This window comes from Abramis brama, assembly GCF_963993115.1.
Source record: "Abramis brama genome assembly, chromosome: 1".
In the NCBI taxonomy this organism is placed as follows: domain Eukaryota; kingdom Metazoa; phylum Chordata; class Actinopteri; order Cypriniformes; family Leuciscidae; genus Abramis; species Abramis brama.
In genome coordinates, this window is record NC_139963.1 from 28,984,011 (window position 1) to 29,010,549 (window position 26,539).

Below are 26,539 nucleotides of genomic sequence, written 5' to 3' on the forward strand. Positions count from 1 at the left end.
AAATTATCTCGTGGCACTAAAACGATAAAAGACATGTCCCCCTCTTTGTCTCTGTTTGCAAGGAATGCTCAGACAGAAAAGATAGTCACATTAGCCAAAAGATATGAAGAGAACCAGTTTGTTTTTTTTCCCTTTTTCTTTTAAAGACAATGAAAAACTTCCAACATTTTATTCCTCGACAGCTGTGGCCACCAGATTTGTCCCCTCGTACACACAGAGCACATTTACAAAAAAAGAAAAGCACATCCAACACGAGAACACAGATCAGGCTAGGGACACGTTTCAGTGACGAGCTGGTTAGGAACACAACGGAGACAGGTCACTACCACATTCTACTGAGAACGACCGAAACGCGCGTCCCTGTCCCTACCAAGTGCAACAGGTCCTACACAAGAAATAGCTCCTCTAAGACACAGGACAGGAGACACTTGATTGTTCAAAACGAGATTTTCTCTGTGCAGGACAAAGGACGGGTTGAGGGAATTGGAGACGTACACAGGGTTACGGTGACATATACCGACACACGGGCATACACGCGCACACACAAACCGACAAGCCAACGTATAACGACACAAAAAACGCACTCCCACAAACACATAGCATACATGGGAGGAAAAAGAGGATCAATGCGTGCGTCTTTCCGAAGCGGTCCTCTTGGCAGAAGGATGATGGAGAGCACACGCTTCCTCTTTTGAAATTAAAAATGTCTAAGAGATCCCCAAAAAAATATCCTGGCATGGTACAAAAATAAAAAACTATGGCCAGATCTTTTCCCCCTAGGATATGTTTCCAGGAAGTGCACACAAATCCAAGGTCCGTTTCAGTTAGGGTCCTCTGGCAATAGTTGAAATCAATGATAGCTCCCTTTGTAAAAGTTCTCAAGGGGATTCAGTCTGCCAGTGTGTCCAGGTCAGGGAAACATATTCTCAAACCATTTCCTTCCGTATCTGGTAGAACAAGAGGAATGGCTGGACTCTAAACAAAGGAATAAGGAAACCCTGCTTATCTCAATGAGCTCCAAGCAGAAGGTGATAAAAATGTAAAAGGCAGAGGGACATATTTCAATACTGCACGACATGATTTGGCCAACGTATCCGTCCTTATTTCTCCATCTCCAAATGGGAACGGCCATAAAGTAGTCCTCCTCTCCAGAGAAACAGGAAACAGTTGCAAGGATTCTGCATTGGCAGAGAAGACCACTCCGAGAACTTGCAGCTACTTGTCCGACTGAAAGCACTTTCTAGAGATTTTCTAAAGCTACACACAGACACCCGTACAAACTCACATACGCACATGCGCTCACACATACACAGAAACATTCGTGGTCCATAATCTATCAGGTCTCTCTCCTGATTATCATTTTTTTAAGTAATTAAAATCTCTTTTTTTTTTGTAGGCTCACTTTTTTTTAAATAACTAAATAAAGATTATCTATTTAAAGTGGGAATGTTTGTCATATTTCCCCTGAATAAATCATGAATATTTTGACTTTAACATCATTCCTGAAGCAAAACCATCCATGCCAGTTGTTTTGGTTTTAAACCACCTTGAGGATTGCGATGCTAATGCACGAGTGCTTTTTATTGATTTTAGTTCAGCTTTTAATACTGTTCAACCACATGTCTTAATTAAAAAATGAAAGCAGTCATCCAATTATACAGTAGTATCACTCCTTTTTAACAAATAAAACTCAGAGAGTCTAAGTAAATAGTTTATCTCAAGTAAAACACTGTAGCACTGAGCTCACCAGCTCTTTTTACGAGTGCTCAAGTAGGCGCTCGCAGAACTACATTCTGAAGTACTCAGATGATACAGTAATTTTAAGTCTGCTGAAAAAACAAGACTCCTCTTCTATTTTTTATTCTGAGATTAATTCATTTGTAGACTGGTGTGATGCAAATTTTCTAATAGTGAATACTAAGAAAACGGAGGAAATCATTTTTGATCCCAAGGGCATTGGAGATCATATATGCCCATAGTCGTTCATAATCAAGAAATCACACAGGTGCAATCATACAAGTACTTAGGAGTACATATAGACAAATCTCTTACGTGGGACAAGCATGTTAATTGGGTGTGTGAAAGACATCACCAGAGATTGTACTTTTTACGAAGATTTAAGTTCCTTTTTTATCAGTCTGTTCTAGAAAGTGTGATTAGATATGGTCTGTCCACTTGGTACGGTGATCTTTCTGTAAAACCAAAGATATTATATATTGTTCGAACTTCATTGAAAATGATTGGACTGAAAGACTATCATAGTATTCAGACTCTGTATGAACAATGCACATTAAATGAGGCAAAAAGGATTTTAAGCGACCCATCTCATGTACTCTACCACTCTTATGAACTCTTACCATCTGGAAGAAGGTACAGAACTCTCCGTTATAAACAGAACAGGTTCAAAAACTCTTTTGTACCGGTATCAGTTAGACTGCTGAACATGAATTAGTGAAGTTTATTTATTTTTATGTGTATATTTTATGTATTTTTTTAATGTAGGCTATCAGGTTTTGGCGAAATGCTTGCCCATTACAAATTTCCCTATCAGGGACAATAAAGTATATAAAGTATATTTAATTTGTTATGATTCCATGTGTATGTCTGTTTGTGTTGTTGTGGATGTGGATGTGGATGTGTGTGTGAGTCCGATCTAGTCTAGGTGTTTTTCTATAAATTGTGTTGGGTCTGCAGGGTTGATTTAGAGGAACAGCACTAATGCAAGCACAGTCTCTCTTCTCTGGTTCTTTCTTGATGAAAAATTATTCACAGGTGAAAAGAAAGAATGTATTTCTGTTGCTAAAAAGATAATGCTGACCTGAGGATGAGAAAAAGAAACAAAGAGAAAAAACATTGTTAACCATAGAAACACAAACAGCAAGTTACATAAACACAAACTACTCCAGTGAACGGATGGCTGCATTCACAGTGTTTTGGATTGACAACTGCATTTACTACCAGGTGTGAATGTTAAATAGCTTAGAAGTGCATTCTGTCAGTATGAACAAATAAAAAAATAAATATCAAAGATATTGCCTTCTTAAATACCAGAAAGACATGAGTAAAAAATAATAAAAGAATCTAATTGAGGAGCAAGTTAATGTGTCAAATCTTAATTAACCAATAGTGGCTTCAAATGCTGTTTTAATTTATTTATTTTTAGACAGCAGAATTTGGGTCACAAAACTAGTCTTGCACAGCTAGACCTTCACACTGACGGCAGAAGTCCTGGACTGCATGGCAGCTTTCATTGGCCCAAGAGGATGTCTGACTGACATGTAAAGCAACCAATCACAGTTCGTTTCACGTCATATTTTTGGAGAGTGGGAATGTAAATTTGATTTCCCTACAATAACAGACCAGAGTGTAAAACACTTGGACGTATTTTAAAGACTAGAACCAGCGTTTAGTTTATCCTGATAAGCGCTTATATTCACAGTTGTAAACACAATGGCTTTCTTCTTCCATGAGGGGGTTTGGCATCACCACAGTTTCCATGCACATCTTCTGGAAATCCTGTAGACTTCAACCAATCAAATGACGACTTCCAAACTCCTGAAGTGTTTCCCATGTTGTGTGCCATATGCATCAGACGTTCAGCCAACTGTCCATAGGCTTTAAATCTGAGGCTGCGACTATAACAAATCAAGCTCATGTGTAGCTCATGTCTTTGTTACCAGAACCTTACATAACTAGTTGTTCAGTGCGGTTCCATTTACATTGCGCATACTAACCACACTCGATCTCAAAATTCAGATTTGATTCCTGAAACTTCAAGCAGCCAATTTGGTTATAGAATGCAGTTGTGAATGAGAAAACTGTGTGAACATAACCATATTTGGCGCTCTAAAACGTATATCAAACGTATCCTGTTGCTGTGTGAACTTAGCCATTGATGTTTTCAGTCTGTGTTATTAGTTCATGACTAAAATCTGAAGTGCTCTAGTGCAACCCTATGATGCATTCACCCACACAGATCCCATATGTGAGGAAGTACCATTCTATTTACGGTGTGCGTGTGTGTGTGTGTTTATGTTGATGTGTGTATACTCACATCTCTACTCAGAGTGAGGGCTGTCCACCACTATGTGTGGCTTAGGGGAGGCTGTGGCACTCTTTGACACATATGCGTTTATGGATTTCTCCTGGGAGGGTAAAAATCAATGAACATACATGATTATTCAGAAGGTGATTTGGTACATATAATGCATTACAAATGTAATTCACAATTCACTGTCTCTTTTCATTAACCACAGTTATAATACATCATAAATTCTATACTGACCAATTAAACTTAAGATTATAATGAATATCAAACATAACAAATGGTATTAATAAAGGTATTAATGCATTTAACACCACTGAACTGTATGATTGACCAGTACATTTTTACATCTTTCTGTTTCCTTCTCACAAACAAAATTGTATTTAAACTCAAATCAGTATTTCATGTCCATTTATTTATTTATTTGGCAAGTCTCCATGCAACGGGAAAAATTATGTGCAATCAGTCGCAAAATAAGCCGCTTCAGGGGTCCTGATCCTGCTGTTGGGATTTAATATGCAGTACATTAGCACTTACAAATAAATCTTATTTTATATAACCAGGATAAAGATAAGTATTACACTGATTAAGATAATAAGGTCTATTATAGGGCATTAGGAATGCATTAACATGTATTATGAATACCATTATTATAATGCATAATATATACAGGCTTCAAGGAAAGGTTATTTATTTATTTGACTTCTTTCTTTCTAGATTTTCTTTTAGTCTTATCTAGTGAAAGCAACATTTTAGTAGTTTATACAAATACCAGTGAAACTTTGACAGCACAATTTCAATACCACAACAGTATTCAAACTTCAAGAAATAGAAGTACTACATTAACTAAATAAATAATAAACAAAGGAATGTAGCATTTACGCATTTTTCAATGAAATAAGCATTACTTTAAGTCATTATTTACATACAGTCAGTGAGTGAGTAGTCCGCTCTTTTTCATGCCAATGTTTTCTGATTAATACTGTCAACATAATAGGCAGCAGCAGCTCTATTAGACTGTATTTACACTGCAAGGTCTAATGCACACATCCATTTTTTTTTGTTCCATCTGTTTACATTCACTAAAAACATAACTGATTGTGTTTACATTCAAGGGATACTCCACTTTAAAATGAAAATTCTGTCATCATATACTCACCCTCATGTTGTTTCAATCCTTTATGAATTTCTTTCTTCTGCTGAACAGAAAGGAAGATATTTAGAAGAATGTCAGTAACCAGACAGTTTCTGGTCTCATTGACTTCCATAGTAGGAAAAAAATATACTATGGAAGTCAATGAGACCAGAAACTGTCTGGTTACTGATATTCTTCTAAATATCTTCCTTTCTGTTCAGCAGAAGAAAGACATTCATAAAGGATTGAAACAACATGAGGGTGAGTATATGATGACAGAATTTTCATTTTAAAGTGGAGTATCCCTTTAACATCTCAGCCAAATGGGCATTTTAACCAAAAGGTGCATTTGACTGCAAAGTGCAAGCACTATTTACATGCATTCAAATAAAACCTAAGTACTGATACTTTTAAGACGTGAACCTGCTCGAATGGTGTTCACTCATAAGGACAAATGGGTATCAGGTGCAAAAATGAAGGACATGCATATAGAGGGCACTGCCTATTTTCACATGCTCACAACACACACACACTCTCCGTGCGGTCACGCTGTCTACCTCCACCAGCTGGTGCCAGTGTTCAATAGGCTTGCGGGGATTCGCCAGCATGGCTGTCCAGTGCTCCCTTCCCGGCCCATCAGCATCACTGCCCACACGGCACATCCCAATTACCTCATTATGACCGATACTGAGAGACGAAGAGAGAGAGAGAGTGGGAGGGAGGGATTGAATTAATGCAGTTAGGCTAAGAAATGAAAGAGAACCACAGCACAGTGCATCCATTACAACAAATGGACGAGAGAGAGAGAGAAAGAAAGATGGAAAAGAGACACAGGAGAACATAAGGAGCGAGAAAGCACAAAGTAATAAGATATAAAATCAGTCCTAATCGACATCATATAATTAGAAAGATACAGACAGGACCTTTGTGTCATATAGCAACCTGCACATTAAGACACACACACAGACACAGACACAGACACAGACACACACACACACACAAACTGAGAGAGTTTCCACATGCAGTCCTTTAATTACGAAGACACAGTCAGAGAGATCACATAATTACATAGATAAACAGAGAACAGAAGGGGAGAGAGACAGAGGTACATTCCAATTACTGAATTACAGAGATAAACAAAATGAGGCGGGAGCACAGGGAACGGAATGAATGAGTCGAGTGAAAATTTGTCACAGAGGACAGATGGGTATTCGTTTATGATAGGTCTACTGATTACCAAAAATAAAGAAAACGAGAGAGAGAAGATGAGCAGAGAGAGAGCTGTCATAATCACTTAATTACTCGAAAAGTGAGTATGAAAAGCTTCTTGAGTGAAGGTGGAATAACAAATGGATTTAATAAGTGGAACTTAAATAAATCTTTCCTCTTGCATTTACAATTGATCAGAGACAAATGAGACAAAATTAATTATAATAATGCATAATGTTTACTTCAAAGCTATTGTTAAATATACATTCAAGAAAAAAAATCTGTCGTGATAGGGCTGGATTTGTATAGAGAAAATATGATATAACTTTATGAAGACCTTCTTTGATGAACATCAAACAACAACTAACCCTATTGCAGTAGTGATGATATATACTTAGTAATTTCACAAGAGTCCCTGCAACTGTTTTTATTTTTAAATTTACTCTTTTTTTTTTTTTTACTCATTTACTCAATTGTTTTAATATGTTTTTCACCTAGGCTGCAATATATGCTGTAATATTGTAAAAAAAAAAAAAAAAAATCTCTGATGTCAAAGCTGAATTTTCAGCATCATTACTGAATCATATGATCCTTCAGAAATCATTCTAATGATGATTTGGTGCTTAATCAGCATTTCTTATTATTATAAGTGTAATTACTACTTAATATTTTTTGTCGAAATGGTGAAACATTATTTTTAAGGATTTTTTGATGAATAGAAAGTTCATAAGAACAGCATTTATGTGAAATAAAAATAAAATGTTAAAATAAACGTTTGTAACCTTATAAATGTCGCTTATCGCTGAACAAAAGTATTAATTTCTTTAGTAAAATGATTTGTTCAGATGGTTCAAACAAACAGGTTTAAATAAACAGGTTTAAACAATTCACTTGAGCTCCTGAATCTATTTTCTAAAATACTGAGTTAAATGCTGCTGTGCACCATGTTTATACATGTTAGTTATATTAATCATTTAGTTTTTTTGTATAAATGTATTGGTCTAATTTAATGCAGTCACCCTAATTCAGATCTTCATTTTGTGACAGATAAACACAGCTCTGATAGTTAAACAACTGACTTGAATTCAACCCCTTAAATAGCTTCAATGTAGCTTGTAGAGTAGATAACTACTTTCTAAAAGGCACTACTTAAAATTATTAGTAGTTACTGCCATTAAATCAAGTTGTGAAGACTTAAAACAAAGTCAAAGTGTTGCAAAAATCCTGAAATCAAATGAATAACATCATGAATAACGTTTTATGAAGCGTCTGCATGCCAAGAACAACATTAATTTAAATACAGAAACATTGCAAAAGATTTTTGCATTGAATGTTTAGCATATCATATATAGACTATGTAAGAAATGACTATTATCCAACAGATAACGCTTCTGAATGGAGCGTTTGGCACAGATGGCATGCAGCAATGCTAAGAGCAATTCATCAGGCGTTATCTGTGGCTCACAGATGAGCGGCTTCATTAGGAGGGGCTGGTGGTGTGCCGCGTGCCATTGGGGAGAGATGGAATCACGGAGAGCATTGACAAACACATTTGGGGAACTCAGATGTGGATTTCCTTAGCACTGAAAGAGATTCTTAAAATAGAACCTGATGCACGATTTGTATGCACCTGATTTTCACGAGGCATATTTTGTTCCACAAAAGCATACAAAATATGGGCATAAAAGTGGGATTAGATGATACACACCTAGCAGTAGGTATATGTTCTTTTAGAAAAGTGAAAAACATAATAACTGAATAATATAAAAGCTGGACATAAATGCCACTCTGAAGGTCTATCATACTGAAGTGCTGCATGAAGAGCCGAGCCACAGACACACACACACACACACACACACACACACACACACACACACACACACACACACACACACGGTGCCCACCAGACAAGAAACAATGGCTGTGTTACAGAATGTCTCACCACCAGATATTACTGTCATTAGTATTAGGCCGTCATGTATATTCATGAGATGTCTGTCTTTATGCAAAACAGTGCAGACGTCCACCAGGAACAGTCTGACACACACGGGCATACGGCCCTATGTTCAGTGGAGCGCAGACACATACAAATTTGTGCAACAGGAATTCTAATTCACCAATTAAACAACAAACTATCATATCAGTATTAGCCAAATGCCTGAAAAGATAATTTATTCAGTTTTCAATGCTAATTTCTCAAACAGCGTACTGTAGAAAATGCACAGAGCAGGTCTAGACTGAACATTTTAATTAAGTTACTTAATTCATCTCATTAATAATAGTTTAATTAAAGGTACACTATGTAACTTTTTTTTTGTTCAAAATTAACAAACGAGTCAATACATCATCAATCCTTGTTCCAAAACGTGTTTTTGTCCTACCCTGATTTACTATGGTAAGCCTATTATATTTAAGTGTTTATATGTCAGACTGGGCAGAATGATTTTCGGGGGAATTTGTGTACAAAAGTCACTCGCCCCTGCGTGCTTCGTGACTCTTATCCATAAATAGGGAAAAGTTGCTCTGGCTACTTTGACACATGTACAGTATGGTGTGGGAGTGGCAGAGGTTAGTTGTCACAATGAGCGAGGAACCTCTGGGGAACCAACATTGGCTTGGCTTTTTGGAGATGGCGAGAACTGAGGGATTTGAAATGTTGTAAAGGTGACGCGGTGATGGCGTGTTTATAGCTCAACAGGTGAGTAAGGTATTTTATTGATCAGATAATTGCCTTAAGTAGCTCTCTAACAGAGTGCATTGTAAAGCATTATCTGTTGTGAAAGGTCATTTAATCATGGTTGTTGTAGCTGTGCTTGAATTTATTTTCAAGGAAGTACTGTGTCTATTGATGTTTATAGCTACAGTAACGTCTTCAGCTAGTCAGCTTGAGATCCTTTCCATCTAAACTGGTTACATCTCTTAAGCCTATGAGCAGTAGGATAACCATATTCATCCACAGAGTCACGTAGAACCAAAGCACAACCAAAACAATGTTCTTCCGTAAAACGCTTACAGTTTTGATTTTTAATCTCTAGAGGGCCAAAAGTTACAGAGTGAACCTTTAATAAATGAAACTATAAAAGCAATTAATCAAATCTGTAAACAATAAAATGTTACATATTTAATAAGGATTTTTAAAAAATATATAATATAAACATTTAATATGCTATAATAGATTACACATAATTCAATGTAATAATATTACATTATAATACATTTTTAAGATTCTGTTTCTAGGTCATTAAACAATTAAGTACATTTTGTGACATTGATCATGTGACTGGTCAGATGTTATTGCTTTTGTTGAAGCTCAAAATACTTTTAGGATCATCTCAAATCATACTTGTTGAGTTCAATTACTTCAAGTACTTGAGTTAGAGTGCTGCATGTTCACTCAAATATACATTATATATATATGTATATATATATACAGTGCAATGCATAAGTGAATACACCCATGCTAAAGTTGACTAAAAAGAGGAATAAAAAATCATATTTTGGAAATTGAACTTAATGCCTTAATTTAAAAAATTTGGAAAAATCCAACCTTTAAGGACACCAATTTTCTTTGTGAATGAATAATGTATCGTAAATAAATAAATGTTCTTCCTTAAAATACATGGTGCATAAGTGAGTACACCCCTATGTTAAATTCCCATAGAGGCAGGCAGATTTTTATTTTTAAGTATTTTTTTTAATTTTTTTTTAGGATACTATGCATCCTGATAAAGTTCCCTTGGCCTTTGGAATTAAAATAGCCCCACATCATCACATAGCCTTCACCATACCTAGAGATTGGCATGGGGTACTTTCCATAAGATCATCTCTCAATGCAAATCAAACTAGCTTTTAGGCTAACTGAAATAAAATCATGCCAATCTCTAGGTATGGTGAAGGCTATGTGATGATGTGGGGCTATTTTAATTCCAAAGGCCAAGGGAACTTTATCAGGATGCATAGTATCCTAAAAAATATATATAAAAAAATACTTAAAAATAAAAATCTGCCTGCCTCTATGGGAATTTAACATAGGGGTGTCCAGACTTATGCACCATGTATTTTAAGGAAGAACATTTATTTATTTACGATACATTATTCATTCACAAAGAAAATTGGTGTCCTTAAAGGTTGAATTTTTCCTAATTTTTTAAATTAAGGCATTAAGTTCAATTTCCAAAATATGATTTTTTATTCCTCTTTTTAGTCAACTTTAGCATGGGTGTATTCACTTATGCATTGCACTGTATATATATATATATATATATATATATATATATATATATATGCACACACACACACACACACACACACATACTACTGTTCCAAAATGTTGAAATGTTTTTTGTAGAAACCATGATGCATTTTTTTCAGGATTCCTTGATTAATAGAAAGTACAGAAAACAGCATTCATTTCAAATAGAATTAAAATTATAAATAGCTTTACTCTCACTTTGGATCAATTTAATGCATCATTGTATTAATTTCTTTTATAAAAAAAAAAATCTTAGGAACGTTAGTATCTATCACACTGGAGAAATTAAAGTATTTACACAAGTGCACTCCACAAGTGGAGATCTAATTTAAAGTTCTCCCTCTGACCTCTTATAAAGGCTTCATCCATTCAATGAATTCTGTGAGACACAGCCTGTAAGCATGCCTAAAGTTACAAGTGGGCACTTCCTGTCAAGCCTCATATCACAGCACGGAGCTTGACATGTTGCAGCATGAGTCTCAGATCCCATCACAGCACGAAAAAGGCAGTCATGATCTTACCAGTCATAGTCCATGACAGCAATGATGAGCGACACATTCTCGATGTTCTCGTTGGGGATATCAAAGACCAGAGCCTCATTATATGTAGGATTGAGAGTATTCTTCTTTATGGACGTCTTCCTTTTTTTCAGCCTTCGACCTTCACAAACCAGAGATGCCTTTACGTATGGATCTGAGAGAGCAAGAACACAAGAGTAAAGGAGAGAGACAATTTGTCAAAGAAATAGCAACAGCAGCACATAATGTTTCGACAACATTAAAATTTATGCTAATAACGATATAACATCGATTTTTTTATCATCGATCAACTATTGTGCTAGCAATAACGAAACATTAGCATTGGCGTAATGATGCCTTTACCGAATGTTACTTTTTTATAATTCACCGTCATGTCCTATGAGAGAAATCTTTATTACATTACTTTAAGCCTTGCTGTGATAATTAAAAAAAACAATTCAGGATTCCTTGATTAATAGAAAGTACAAAAAACAGCATTAATTTCAAATATAATTAAAATTATAAATGGCTTTACTCTCACTTTGGATCAATTTAATGCATCATTGTATTAATTTCTTTTATACAAAATCTTAGGAACGATAGTATCTATTACACTGGAGAAATCAAAGTATTTACACAAGTGGACTCATAGCAATACTCGTAGCAATAACGAAACATTAGCATTGGCGTAATGATGCCTGTACCGAATGTTACTTTTTTATAATTCACCGTCATGTCCTATGAGATAAATCTTTATTACATTACTTTAAGCCTTGCTGTGATAATTAAATTAGCCAACACTAATTACAGATGTCTCTTGTCCTTACGACTGCAATGTTGATGCCTTTATGAGGCGTTTTTTTGACATTCAACTTTTTAGAGGTGCTATTTGATATTCACAACTTCAGAACTGATGCTTTTATGACCTTTAATGTTATTTCATTATTCACATGCTGGACGTGTTACATCAAGGTTATTAATGAGCAGCAGTTTCATCACGTCTCAATGTTAGCAATGTCTGAGGCACTAATGAGGTATCGCTGTTAATTATGAGGGAATTAGAGGAATGGCTGGGGACAACGAGCGGCCCAGGCACCTGAGAAGCCAGTGAGGTCCATAGCTTTCAGATTGGTGGCCTTAATGATGGTGACGGTCAGTCGGCCAGCTGTTGGCAGGTAACACAGTGAGAAGTTCAGCTCGCCCAGGTCAGCTTTCTCCTGCAGACATAACAAACATATGGAAAGGTCCAATGTTCAATTTGAAGTTACTGAGAGTAATGCAAATGCTGAAAGTAATGCAAATAATAATAATAATGCAATTCATGGAAACATTTTAATGATTAAACTTTAAATCCTTGAAATGCTTCAATAATTAATTTGTCCCTTTAACCGAAAGGATAAACTGAAGGAATGTCTGTGGCTTTTAATATTAAATCAAACTTCAGGTTCAATTGAAATGAAGCTCTATAGACGGCATCTATGGCCTGCTTTGATTACCACAGATAGCTCGTCCTTGAATTTGCACAAATAAGATGAAAATTTGTTTACAGCAATGCACTTACAATGGAAGTCCATGGCAATGCACCATGAAAAACATGAAAAACACACTCTTTTAGGAGTACAGCCATGAGGCTTATGACCTGATCACACGTTCATCGATTTTAATGCAAACCTGCTGCTCAACTCCTGTTATGCTATGCAAATCCATTAAACCCTGTAACTTTTAGAAAGCAATACTACAGCAGAGAAACTGTGTACAAACAAGTTCAAAAGTTTGGGATTGGTAAGATTTGTAATGCTTTTAAAAAAAGAAGTATCTTATGCTCACCAAGGCTGCATTTACTTGATCAAAAACACATTAAAACAGTGATATTGTAAGATATTATTAAGATTTAAAAGTAAAAAGATTTTAATATATTTTAAAATGTAATGTATTCCTGTGTTGGCAAAGCTGAATTTTCAGCATCATCACTCCAATCTTCAGTGTCACATGATCATTCAGAAATCATTCTAATTTGATGATTTGCTGCTCAAGAGATGCTTATTATTAATATTATCAATGTAGAAAACAGTTGTGCTGCTCAGTATTTCTCTGGATTATTTTAGCAAAAGTGACAGTTAAGACATTTATAATGTTACAAAACAGTTGTTTTGTACTTTCTATTCCTCAACTCAATGTATCTTTGCAAAGTAAAGTTAAAAAAAACTTACTGACCCCAAATCTTTGAATTGTAGTGCAAGTACATTACTGTATACACAGTTTTTGCAAAATTATTGTCTGAATTTTACAACTTTACCACACTGCAAAAAAGCATTATGCTGTTCCTTGATTTTACAAAGCATACTGTTTAATTCAGATTGAAAATCTATTTAGATTTATCACGCCATCACTTGCATGCGTTTAAAGAATGTCAGACAGATTCTCCTAGCTAAAGCATGTGTTGGATGCTAGGTTTGTTTTCCCCCTTATACGCTTTGTTGAGACTTTCATCTTTCTCTCAAGTTCTTGTTCTGCCAGACAGAATTAATCATCAGCTATGATGAAAAAGGAACAAGGGCAGCAGAGGTAAACAAAAAGAGCCGCAATATTCCATCAAAAACGTCAAGCATCTGAGGTACATCTCTCCAAGACCTATAGAAGCTCCCAGCTTCGGGTCTGAGTCTGTACACGTGATGTGAATGCTACTGTACGTGATGTGAGATTTTTCTGCTATACACCAGCACCTCGAAAAATAAATTATACCTCAAGTGATTTTTTTTTTACCAGCTGAGTAGGTAAATCGGTTAATGGCCGAGCGGCTGAACATTTCATTGAAATCCATTCACATGTCAGACACACAAATGTCAGGAACACACTCAAATCCAGCATGAATCACTGAACCATTTTTAAATTTGTCTTGTCAGACAAAGTAGATGGTGCCAAATTTATCTTCTTTCCTTCATTTGACCTAGTCATGCTGTGGAAAATTTCATCTTCCTTATTTAAACGCACTACAGCTTGTGTTCGTTTTGATTAATTCCCTCTGTTCTCCAAAGGTACAAATAACTTTTAAAATAACAATATTCTAGGATCATGATAAAAATGTTTCTAAAAACCGCTCCATTAAGATGCTGTGGCAATTTCAGAAGTGCTCTTGACAAAAACTCCTTTGCAGAGTTGACCTTCACTAATTTCATGCAATTTTCCCTGGAAGGGCGAGTACATGCATCACCAGATCTCCTCACACCTCTCCTACCAACATCCCCAAGGACACATCATCATCGACTTAGCATGTAATCATGCATGATTTTCAATTTCAAAAACGTCTCATGAATATAAAATGAGCTTTTTAACTCTGCTTAAGAGAGATACGCAAATACCATGAAAGATACCATAATTATCATCATATCTGACTTGGCTAAGGTTCCTCAAAATGAAACCAAGCATAATTTATTGGGTGAAATTTGCTAAAGAGTGTTTAGGTGCAAAATCTTGCCTCTAAACAAAATACCACTGGCAGTACAGTTTAATAGACACTAAAGGCATAAATATAGTGCTATATTTAATTTTTTTCCCAGGAAAAATACGCCTCACTTCTAGTGTAAAATGTGGTAACCTGTAATTGTTACCTTTTATAGTTATTTCTACCTGAATCGTTCCTTAAAAATTAGGTTTGTTGGTATAAATTAATGCATTTACTTTGATTCAGCTATATTAAATAATACTATTGGACTTGAGATTGCTATTTGTCTGTCATAATTAACATTGCGCATGTACCACGCAGGGAAGGTAGATTTTGCTCAAAAGAGACATTTGTGGATCTTTTTATTGATGACAGCAGTAAAATAATGATCAAGTGAAAGAGAAGAGTGTTATATCTTGGCACATATCCAGAAGTTTGGTGTAGTCAAGTGCACTTCCAACATTTCCAATTCAGGTGTTGGTGTGGGGCTAATGTGTTCAGTGCGAGTGCTTTTACATATTGAGCTGTGGAGCTCACAGAAGACCCGGATTCGAGTCTGGCCCAGGTCATCCTGTTTGACTTCCTGTCTCCCTGCCACTGTGTATGGCAACTAATGACAAAAAAAAAAAATGCTATCCATCATGGCTATTCAACTCAGGTCCTGGATGTCCAATTTCCTTCAGGGTTTAGCTCCAACAATAATCAAAACCCAAACCTGTATGTCTTCTATGGAACATAAAAGATTTTTATCCATACAATGGAAGTCAATGGTCACATCATCTTTTTTTTTCTTCTTTTTTTTTGCAGTTTTCCTTCCGCAGAAGAAAGCAAACCATACAGGTTGAGTGAATTTTTTGGTAAAGGATTTCTTCAAAATCACACGCAGGTGTGTTTCATAAGAGGACAGCGGCTCTCCAGGAGCGAAGTTGAATAGCCTTGCTGTACAGTCTCAGCATAGTACGCCAGATCATGATATTAAAAAATCTGGTAGTTGTAGTCTGTTGCATTCTTCACAACCTAGCACTCAGAACCGTTCTTTTTTTGGTGTGTTTGTGGCGTTACCTAATTTGCATAAACCTTTCAGCAAATCGAGTGCTAAAACAACACAGACAACATGTGCAAATACCGTACTCAATGCTATCAACCACTCCTTCTCACTGAATTCCTTTGTGTTTAAGGTCTAATGAACCTTTAATGTGTGTCTGTGTCACTGTCTCACCGCGGTTCCTTCCACGATGTCTCTCCAAATAGGCTTTTCCCCGGTTCCCTCGCTGAAGTCCAGCAGGTTATCCACCACCACTTGACCTATGAGGTCATGTCTGGAGAAACGGTCGAAGTCGTAGACGGAAAAGTGGAGCTTGCGCGAGTGCAGCTCAGCCAGGGGCACGCCGAACTGGAACGTCTCATTAAAGATCGGGTTGAGAGTTTTTCTGTGCACCTGCGAACCAAAGCCACGGAGAGACAGAGAGGAAATGAGAGAAAGTGAAGGAAATTAGATAAGCGGAGGAGCTGAGAGGGAAAAGTGAGTGAAAGGAGCGAACAGGAGATCAAAACTGCAAATGCATAAAGTTAATTCAAAATGCAACGGCTGATATAGATGTATTTTTAGATGAACTAGGGCATTGGGAAAAAAATCCACAGGCAGGCTGAGAAACGCAAATCTTAATGAGTCCTAAGAGGGTCTGCCATCTGAACAGTGGATTATTGTTAAAGCAGCGAGCTGACTGCTGCCTTGCTAGGATAAAAAAAGATACCTTGGTCTGAAATTTCTTCTTCCTATCAGGCAGTAAGTAGATCTTGACATAAGGATCGGAGAAACCATTGGCATCCTTCGCCGGAAGGTCCAGGGCTTTCAGTATCTTAACCACCAGCTGCTCCGTGCTGTAAGAAAGACATGTCATCGTCACCATAATTCACTTTGAACTATCTGGAACTGTCTGCGCTCGCTAGCCTGGGCGTAAGTTCATTTCAGCGTCATCTAACCGGCAAAGACAAGAGAGTTGGTTTATGCTGAAATAAGCTGACATCAAGGCCAGTATCAGGAGAGCATTGCTGCACTGAGTTCACTAAAGCTCAATGGCTGTCACCAAGGTTCAGGAAAACAGGGAAAAAAGAGGAGGTGCCAATGGTACAACTCAGCTCAACAACTTGGAAATAATTGACAGATGGATGGAGCCGTACTTGTGCTGTGCAAGCTAAAAGGATCTTGTATGAACGTGAATATATGAGATAATACATCCCTAATGTGAATATAAAGACATGAATATTTAATGTGTAATGCAATGACTGTGGCCTCCAACACCGGACTTTATTAATAATCCAGAGCTTATTACGAAGAAAATCATAGGTCATTTCAAGGCTAGACTGCAGCGGTCTGGTGCCAAGCATAGTACGACCATGAACTTCTTAAGCAAGAGGCTGACCCAGTGTTTGCGCAGATGTAAATAAGAGAGGCAGGGGAACTTCTAATCAGGCCTTGTTAGAATGTGTCTCTCAGCGTTAACAAATGCGTCACCCTTTCATTAAGACACTTAAACAAATCAGCAACACTGGGGGAGGAAGAACACCAGCAGAAATCCAATACGGCCTTAGAATGACTGACATGTTGCTCACAAAGAATGACATGACATGGTACAAATCTCAACAAATCAGGATGAAAATAAATACATTATTCATGCAATATTATCATCCAATTTGTAAGTGACAAATTTAATCATCTTATATTGTAGAAACGTATCAAGACAAGGATTAAAGTGCTGTTTACACTGACAGCGATTTGAAGAGTCATTCATTTTCAAAGACAGTCGACAATTTCCACCAATGTGAGCAAAGATATTTCGACTTTAAATAAATGCTCAAATATTTCTTGAGCAATAAATCTGCATATTAGAATGATTTCTGACAGATCATGTGACACTTAAGACTGGAGTAATGATGCTGAAAATTCAGCTTTTATATATATATATTGCAGCCTAAAACATTTGGAAAAAAAATTTAGTAAAAAAAAAGAAAAGTAAATTTAAAAATAAAAACAGTTGCAGGGACTCTTGTGAAATTACTAAATATATATCATCACTACTGCAATAGGTTAGTTGTTGTTTGATGTTCATCAAAGTAGGTCTTCATAAATGATGATTGATTTCTGACGGTTCATGTGACACTGAAGACTGGAGTAATGATGCTGAAAATTCAGCTTTGCTAAAATACATTTTAAAATATATTAAAATATTTTAAATTGTAATAATATTACTGTTTATACTGTATATTTGATCAAATAAATGCAGCCTTGGTTAGCATAATTAACATCATGCTATTAATACCCACTGAAAGGAGGTGGTAAACAAAATTCATCAAGTAATAATCAAATGATGGACAGGAGTGTTAAAATGACAATATACGTTTTGTAGATTAACGTACTTGCAGTATTTTAACCATGATTCAGATACCATGAGCAGCACAACCACCAATGGAAGTGCAAACAGTGCTTCATCCCCTGAATTAATTAGGTAGAGGCTGAGTAGGACCACCTACTAGCAACCAATGGCACAAAAACTCTGAAATTTCCTCCGATTAAATGCTGTCAGCGTGAGCTGCCCTTAAGATGTTCTTGCTAATAGTAAAATCACATTAGATTGCAAAATAAGATATTTGTTGACATTTCAAGTTAGAAAAAACATTCCCAGATGCATTTTGAGCTGTCCAGTCTAATACACATTATATCAGTTTGGCGGAATTAGAAATGAATCTCACGGAAAGTGGCATGCAGCACAACAGCACACTTTAAATCAGACTGGTCTTTAGACATGTACAGTGCTATCAGCAGCACTCAGGGCTATAATTGAAAATGACAGGCTCTGTCTTGCCCACATTAGAGCGAGCATTTAAAGAATCCCACCCTCACCAGTTGAGTATTGCAACGCACAATGGCTTTTCATTATTCAGTGACAGGCTCATTCAACCACCCCCTCCCTCCCTTTACAAAATCACTGCGAACCAAAACAAGAACACAAAACAAAAGTCATGCATTTACACATGCACCTGAATGCGCATGTGTGGAAAACACAATGATCAGCACTCAGCTGGAATCTGACAAATAGATGGATAAATTAAAATAATAATAAACCAACATCCAGCTCAAACCTTGGTAGACAATGGGTTGGAAATAGCTGCTATTCCCTCTGCGCCGCATGTGTTATCGGCCTGCTGCTGTGCTGATAGAAAGCTGCGTCCCACCGGATGCGACTCTGACTGACAGTGTCAACCTGCCCGCTATTCCCAAAATGCTTGTAGCCGTGACATATTCGCATTGATGTATTGCAAACGCAACAGCATAGCAGGAGGTGTGATGATGTCAATTAAACACACGGAGATGAGAAACAATCTTGGCCACTAGCTCTCACGAAAATGCTTAGAAATATGTCCGGTAGCATTTGCTTTAAAAGGAATAGAAATTCTATTAATTTACTCACAATATGGGTGGGCAAATTGACCACAATGTTATATCAAAATATAAGTCATTTTATTTCACAATAATGATAGTTATTTTTGTTAAAATTATATTACAATACCAACATTTTTGATTCAGTTGAAATATCACAATTCTCAAAACCAATTTCGATATCACAGCAAAAAATAATATTAGCCGAACTCTTTCTTCTGTGGAACACAAAAGATGTTAAGCAGAATATCTGTCTTTTCCATCCAATGAATGTGAAGGGTGGCCATGGCTGTTCACTTTATGGAAAAGAACAGCTTATTTGTTCCACAAAAGAAAGCCAGTAATTTAAGGTTTGGAACTACATCAGGAAATGATGATAGAATTTTCATTTGAGGGTGAACTATCCCTTTAATTTAAAAGCTTTCCATCTCCTGCGCACACACAATAGTGACATACTCACCTTAGAACTCACAGAAGAATATAATAGACCGATAATGTGATGAACAGGAACAGAAGTGTCAAATCATTTATTTGAACTACTCCCTATGTGCAAGGAGCGAGATATCAATCTCCACTCACCCATCTTCATCTCTCTCTCTCTCTCTCTCTCTCTCTCTCTCTCTCTCTCTCTCTCTCTCTCAGCCTCCTCTGTAATTCTGGCTGAAACACAGTGTTGTGTTATTATGTGTTGACAGGCTGTGCTGTTTAAAGTGGCTGGTCATATATAATTCATGAGTGAAACAGCCTCTCATTCCTTCATTTCTCAAACATCAGCACTTTCCACCATTCTAATGTCCCTCTGCATGACGGCAAAATAAAGGACCCTGTCTGACGTGCACGGGCTGCCCACAGCGGGCCTGACTATAACTCATTGTGCTGACTGCAACTCCCCTGCTTCTTTCTCCAGCTCGCCTTTTCAATTGTAAGCCCTGCCGATGAGATCTATTTATAAACCACTGATGTATTTAGAAGCATGGATCCACATTGTGTGACAGTTCCATACGAGACACTTGGCCGTGCTGGGATGGATCCGAGCAGACTCACTTGAAGGCGTAGCGCAGAAGGAAGCTGATTTTGCCGCAGTTGTCGCCTTGTTTGCCATCGCCCTGGTCTCCCTGGCGCAGCCGGTACAGTTCTGGTTTGATCTGCCCAATGCTGGTCAGCTGCTCACTCTTCTCCTCACCATGGAAATCAGGGCTGGAGAGCTGGTGAGTCATGGGCTTAGGCCTAGAGAGAGACCAGAGGGTGAACAACAAACTCACACATGCACATGTATAGACAAAATCCCACCACACTGGATATTTCACCCCAAAATAAAAATAAAAAGAGGAAATTATATATTCCTTAAAAAAGGAAGCCTATTTGAACATTTTGGCTTTCTGCACTGCAGATTCTTTTCTTTTTTTAAAATTCTACTAATGCAAATGAGGGGGGAAAAGTAGAGAAAAAATTGAATGCACATATATGTAAAGTATTTATTTATCACAGTATTTGTTGTTTTGCATGATTTTATTATTCATTTTAAATGAACACACTGTTCATGATTACAGTTATTTTTACTGTAAAGCACTACAAAAAATATTGTATTGATATAATGAGAATATAAAGAAAGAAAATAAAGCCTGTATTTAATAACTTTTTTCATAACATTTTGACATATTTTCTTACGCAGTATATAATATATGCAATAATATAATTAATTTCTTTCTTTCTTTATGTGTGATCATGTTTTCATGTGATTCAGTAAGGTATTTAAAGACATTTGACCCCAGGATGTCCTTGAAGTAATGACATGTGCAGATATACTGTTATAAAAAGTAATAAACACTTCTGGTCAAACGCTTGGAGCGCTTTTTTCTTTTTTTTCTTTTTAATCAATACTTTATTCTGCAAGGACGCATTAAATTGATCAAAAGTGCCCAGTATAGTACAGTAAAGATTTATATTTGAAATAAATGATGTTCTTTCGAACTTTCTATTCACCAAAGAATCCTGAAAAAAGCAGCACAACTGTTTTCAACATTAAAATTAATCAGAAATGTTTCCTGAGCACCAAATCATCATATTAGAATGATTTCTGAAGGATCAAGTGACTGAAGACTGGAGTAATGATGCTGAAAATTCAGCTTTGCCATCACAGGAATAAATTACACTTTAAAATGTATAATACAATATAAAGAAAACAGTTATTTTGGTAATTATATTTCATGATATTACACAATATATATATATATATATATATATATATATATATTTTTTTTTTTAATTTATTTTTATAAATCTCAACAGTAGCGTATGTAAGATTTTTCAGTAGGCAAAAACACACATTCTGCAAGACACAAACTACTACACACCCATTCCATCATCCTGCAACACACACAGAGAGAGAGACAGGAACAACAAGAGAAGGTCACTGACCTGGTGGTGACCTGCTGCTGGTAGTGGGCATTGGGCAGGTCTTTCGCAGCTGAGCCTCCTTCTGTTGCTGGGGGCAACTCGGGAGATGTCTGGCTCAACTTAAGGGTTGCTGGAAGAGAAACCATAAGCCATAGAAAAGATTAAAGGAGTGTAGTTAAGAGAATGGAGGATGATTAACAATGATCATTGTCTCTTTGCCTCACAAAGAGTAAAGTAGTGCTTCTGAGTTTGATACAATGCAGAGTTCTGCTCACCAGCATTGTTGGGATAAGAGTCCATGTCTAGGTAGGAATGCTCCTGCATCTCCTGCGGACCCCCAACCACACCCCCCACTACCAGCCCCCCTCCGCCCTCCACCCCCATCGGGTCGGAGAAATGGGGGTGATGCTGACCATGCTGGGAGAGTGAGGGATACAGCGAGGAAGAGGAGTGAGTATCCTTCCTCTGCAACAGGGGAGGAAGGAGCGAGGAGCCCCCTCCACCTCCGACCCCGCCCAAACTGGCACCGCCGGGCAGGAGCCCCGATGTTAAGCTCAGACCCCCGCCTTCCTTATCTCTCCACGGCAACCAGCAAAGCTTCCAGGAGACGAAGAGAGAGACAGAGAGCAGCACAATGCCACAGAACGTTACAATGACGGAGAGCAGACTCACAGAGATCTCTGAAACAGAGAGAGAGAGAGAGAGAGAGAGAGAGAGAGAGAGTATGATTTATTACAACCTTGAGAGGTAACAAAAATCATAAGAAATGTAATGATTCTGGTTCAATTCCACTGAACGCTTCCGGTTCCTTAACAAATCCACTAATGGTTATTTTAGACCTAGAATAATTGGTCCTACCTAGATACTAAATACATATACTAAATAATAATACGAATAATCATAATAAAAATAAAAACACTGTTATTCAACCAAAATTCATCTAAAAAAAAACAAAAAACTGATAACCTAACTAAAACATATTTGGTAACATTTTAATTTGTTTTAATTAAGAAAGTCCTGGTCCAGATGGCAGCACAAACAGTTTAACATAAAAACAACAACAACATTTTAAACAAGTATAAATGCATAATAACAACACAAAACTATTTAAATCAGAAAAAAACAGAAACATTTCCTTTAATGTAGTTTGTAAAATTAAAATATTTATATTAATATTAATATACCATTTCAAAATTGAATATTGTCATTTAAAAAAACAGCCATATAAAATACTGATTTAAGTATCACAAGCCTTAAGTACACACAGCATAGTCAGCATTTTTGGTTCATTTCGAGTTGTGGTTCAAGGATAGATTCAGTGAGTGAGTGAGTGAGTCATTAGACTGATTCAAACTGACAACTCACTCTTTTTTACCAGTTCATTACAAACAACAGGTTTTGTGAGTTAATTCTACCCTGCTCCTGCTGTCAAAACCCTACCTTACTGGGAACCCAAAACAATGACAGAACTTCTTTTAGGTATTGAGTGCCATATTAGAAAACCTGCAATATTAGTCCATATATTTTGTCTTAAAGGTAAGTTAGGGTAGGTTTTCTTTTTTTTTTTTTAAACCAGACTTTTTGTTATAGGCCTACTGGTGGAAACTCTCTTCATATCCTGATAGCAATCAATAATAGTAGTGGTCTAGATATTAAAAGAATTACATAGCCTATATCTTCTGTGATTCGGTCTGAATGTCCTGGGGGGTTGTGATCAGCAGAAAAAAAAGAAGAAAAAAAAAACATCCGTTGCAACGGCGTTCAAGTGCGTGAATAACGGTTAGCAATCTGTCTTTATAAAGCGGCATCGAACGGAAATTACACTGAATCGTTCTTCTTCAGACCGTTGACTTGTCATCGTTGGAACAAGCCCAACATAGAAGTTGCTCGCCATAGAAAAGCACCTCTTCAGCTCTTCCACGGACCAAATCACAGGCTGCTATTGTGAACGCGCCTCTCCGCTGCTGTGCGTGTTCCGGTGAGCAGACGAACAAGATGCTGAGCTCGTGATGTGAGGTGCTGTCAAAAGCTGTTATATATTGGCGCTTTTATATATTGTTCAACCAAAGCATCACTGAAATATTTAAATGTTTTAGTTGAATGCAGAAGTGCTGTTAATGGAAACGAACATCATGGAATTCATTTGGTTACAGTATTTTTTTCAAATGAAACTCAGTTCTCAGTTCCCAACCCTAGGTAACAAACTTGATTGCATAACCTAGGATGATGAACACAGAGATATTTGAAAAGAAAAATGTGCAAATGAGGCAGCGTTGGCAGACAGATGCTGCGCTTGGGGAATGACTGGGAGAAACCGAGGGAAGTGCAGAGAGAGAGAAAGAGAGAGAGAGAGGATCAGAAGGAGAAAAAGGAAAGGAGATGGCGCATTGTGCCTGTAAATTACCACCGGCTCTCCTAACATTCTCAAGCCCTTATCTGAATACAAAGCCAAGAAAACTATGGATTTATTTCCAAGCAGAAAAAGTGTCTATGCCAATGACAATTTCCACAAAGATGTCCTCTAAACTGTGATTAAGCCTTATGACTCTGTCTCTCACCAAGTGTGAGCTTTCAATCACGCAGCCTTTAATAACAATTTCTATGAGTGTGCATGAGTGAGTCACTTGAAAAACGTTGACTTTGGCAACTCGGTTTCAACAACAGAGTGAAGAGAACCGCTCCTCTCCAACAAGCAGGGACAAACAAGTGCCTGCCAATCAAGAAAAACAAAGGTCCTGTCTGTCAGTCTGACTCTCGAGAGCTCTATTCAGATCTCACACCCACAATGTTCCTCAGTTTACCCTGCTCGCACATCACTTCCTCAGACACAACACCCACCAGCTCTAAAACCCCCAAGGGTGGCTCTACCTTGAGCTACTCTGTAATTTCTATTATGCAAGGAGGCTATATCGTATGACTATCCGCTCTCCCTTCATTTTATCTTCCGTCATGCCGTCTATCTCAGTTTTTGTTCCATCTTTGTTTCTTCTCCCAACCACTCTTTTCCTCGATGATCGCAGATCTCCAAAGAAAGAGCCTGGGTTGGGCAAAATTCAGAATCGGCTCCGTTTCAATTTATAATTTGGAATTTTAATTGAATTGGTCACGTCTCACAGGACGTTGGAATGAAATTTAAACTGGGATGAAAGGAAGAGGAATTCATTGGAATGCAAACAGTCATAACAGAGAGGAATTTCAGAAATCCAACATTACAAAACAGGCAGGTCTGGATCATGTTGTTTTGAAAGCCTCTGGCCAATTTTGAATATTTTGAGATTTCTTCGTCCATGGTTCATAAAATGAGAGCAGTATATATATTAATTTAGTAATACATAAAAAGTTATTGTTTTAATAAATTATATTATATTCATTCAGTAAAACTACATTTCAATATATTGAATTATTCTTTATCTCCCTCTCTCTCTCTCTCTATTCAAATTGAACATTTTATATTTTCACACACATATAATATACAATTACTATATATATAGTAATATATAAAATTATCTAAAAATATAATTATTTAGTTATATAATTTTACCTCCTTAAATTCACCTTTGGGTTTCATCATGTTAATAAATACACATACATTATTATTGTGGTAACATGTCTCTGTATACACAAATCCAGATCTAAATTATTAGCTGAGTAACTTAACCCATGGCTTAGACAGAAACCTAAGGTTAAAAACAGGGTTTTTTTCTGTTTCACCTTGTACATTTCAGAAATTGCCAAACCTTGGCATGACTGCACACACACACACAACCTCTTCTGGTACGTTACAGGAGAGACATCATGCTTTCCATCCTCATCGCACACCACCTTCATCATTTGTCTCCCTTGCATCTCCTATGCCCTCCTCCTCATCCTTTCCCTCTCCCCCTCCTTCCACCCTTCTTATCCTCCCTCTTGCTGTTTTCCTTCTTCCTTTCTCTGTACTTTCTGTCTCTCTTTGGTGAATAATTCATCAGTCTCTGTATGTCATTAATCACTACTTGTTCAAAGATATGATCAGAGAGAGATACAGAGGGAGGAGAGAAGGGACTGATCTGTCAGCTTGAAGAACAAGACGCAGACAGAGAGAGTGAGAAAAACGTAAATAGCAGGAGAAAACGGAAGAGACTGGGACAGGAAAGGAGATCAGAGATATGAATGGAGGAAGGATGGAAATGGAAAGAGAAGGCATGAAAAAATATAAAGCGGAAAAAAAATGAAGAAAGGTGGTGAAGCGGTTGTTCTCGATTGCTGATCGACCTGTACTTGTGTGTATAAAAAAGGATAAAAAAGAGCTTAATAAATGTATAAAACAATAATAAATTAATAGATTACATTATAAATTATAATTATGATTATTACAAATATATTCAAATAATTATAAAAGACTAAATTCACCAACATTTAATTAATCAACTCATAATAATAACAATAACTATTCATTAATTATGTTAATATAGTGATAGCGTTTCTGTTGTCTCACTTCAATAACAACTGCCTGCTGTTATACACCAGTGTACGTAATTGTTCATTTCACAGTATTCAGGTTCACTGACAACAAGAAGCTCATTTTAATGAAATATGAACAATGAAAAAAGTTATGGATTGCTAAAAGAGAGGCTATTCAAGGCAGCCTCGAGTTTCATGGCTATAAACTGAGAATAATTCATATACTACTTAAAAATGTAGGTAGCTGTTGTTTTTCCCCAGACCTGGAGTGTTGGGTGGTCCATAAATTTTGTTTTACTGTGGTCCACCAGCTGAAAAATAGGGTCACTAACCGATGAGTTGGTCATCAGCTGGTTGACTAGCAATCATGTTCCCAAACCAAACATGAGCACTTTTAAACTGGTAATGAACAGCTTGGACCAGCAAATGACCAGCAAAGAAACTAGCTAACATGTTCCAAAACAAAGCTGCCAGCTTAAAGTGGATTTTCCAGCAGGGAGCCGACAGAGAGGGAGAATGAAAAGAAAAGAAAACTAGGACAAATCAGAGGAAAGAGGGAGGGGCTAAGAAGGAGCTAACAGATTAGTGTACATGTTGAAGCAGACACATCGGCTGACTGGTCAAGATAACGCATTCACTCCACACGTGGAAGGTGAGGAA

The 26,539-nt window shown here is 37.0% G+C and overlaps 1 protein-coding gene across 2 annotated transcripts in view; it reads right to left on the reverse strand.

Moving 5' to 3' along the window:
- Positions 1 to 2,012: 2,012 nt before the first annotated feature.
- The window catches only part of syt3 (synaptotagmin III), a 37,108-nt gene continuing 12,581 nt past the window's right edge, over positions 2,013 to 26,539 (reverse strand). For both annotated transcript variants that reach the window (XM_084117190.1, XM_084117189.1), the window contains exons 4-13: positions 21,712 to 22,116; positions 21,458 to 21,566; positions 20,084 to 20,266; positions 16,356 to 16,482; positions 15,821 to 16,039; positions 12,256 to 12,376; positions 11,163 to 11,334; positions 5,738 to 5,867; positions 4,055 to 4,145; positions 2,013 to 2,818 (exon numbers count right to left, since the gene is read on the reverse strand). In XM_084117190.1, the coding sequence (XP_083973316.1) occupies positions 4,059 to 4,145; positions 5,738 to 5,867; positions 11,163 to 11,334; positions 12,256 to 12,376; positions 15,821 to 16,039; positions 16,356 to 16,482; positions 20,084 to 20,266; positions 21,458 to 21,566; positions 21,712 to 22,116 (1,553 nt within the window). In that variant the 3' untranslated portion in view covers positions 2,013 to 2,818; positions 4,055 to 4,058. The remainder of the gene's footprint in view (positions 2,819 to 4,054; positions 4,146 to 5,737; positions 5,868 to 11,162; positions 11,335 to 12,255; positions 12,377 to 15,820; positions 16,040 to 16,355; positions 16,483 to 20,083; positions 20,267 to 21,457; positions 21,567 to 21,711; positions 22,117 to 26,539) is intronic.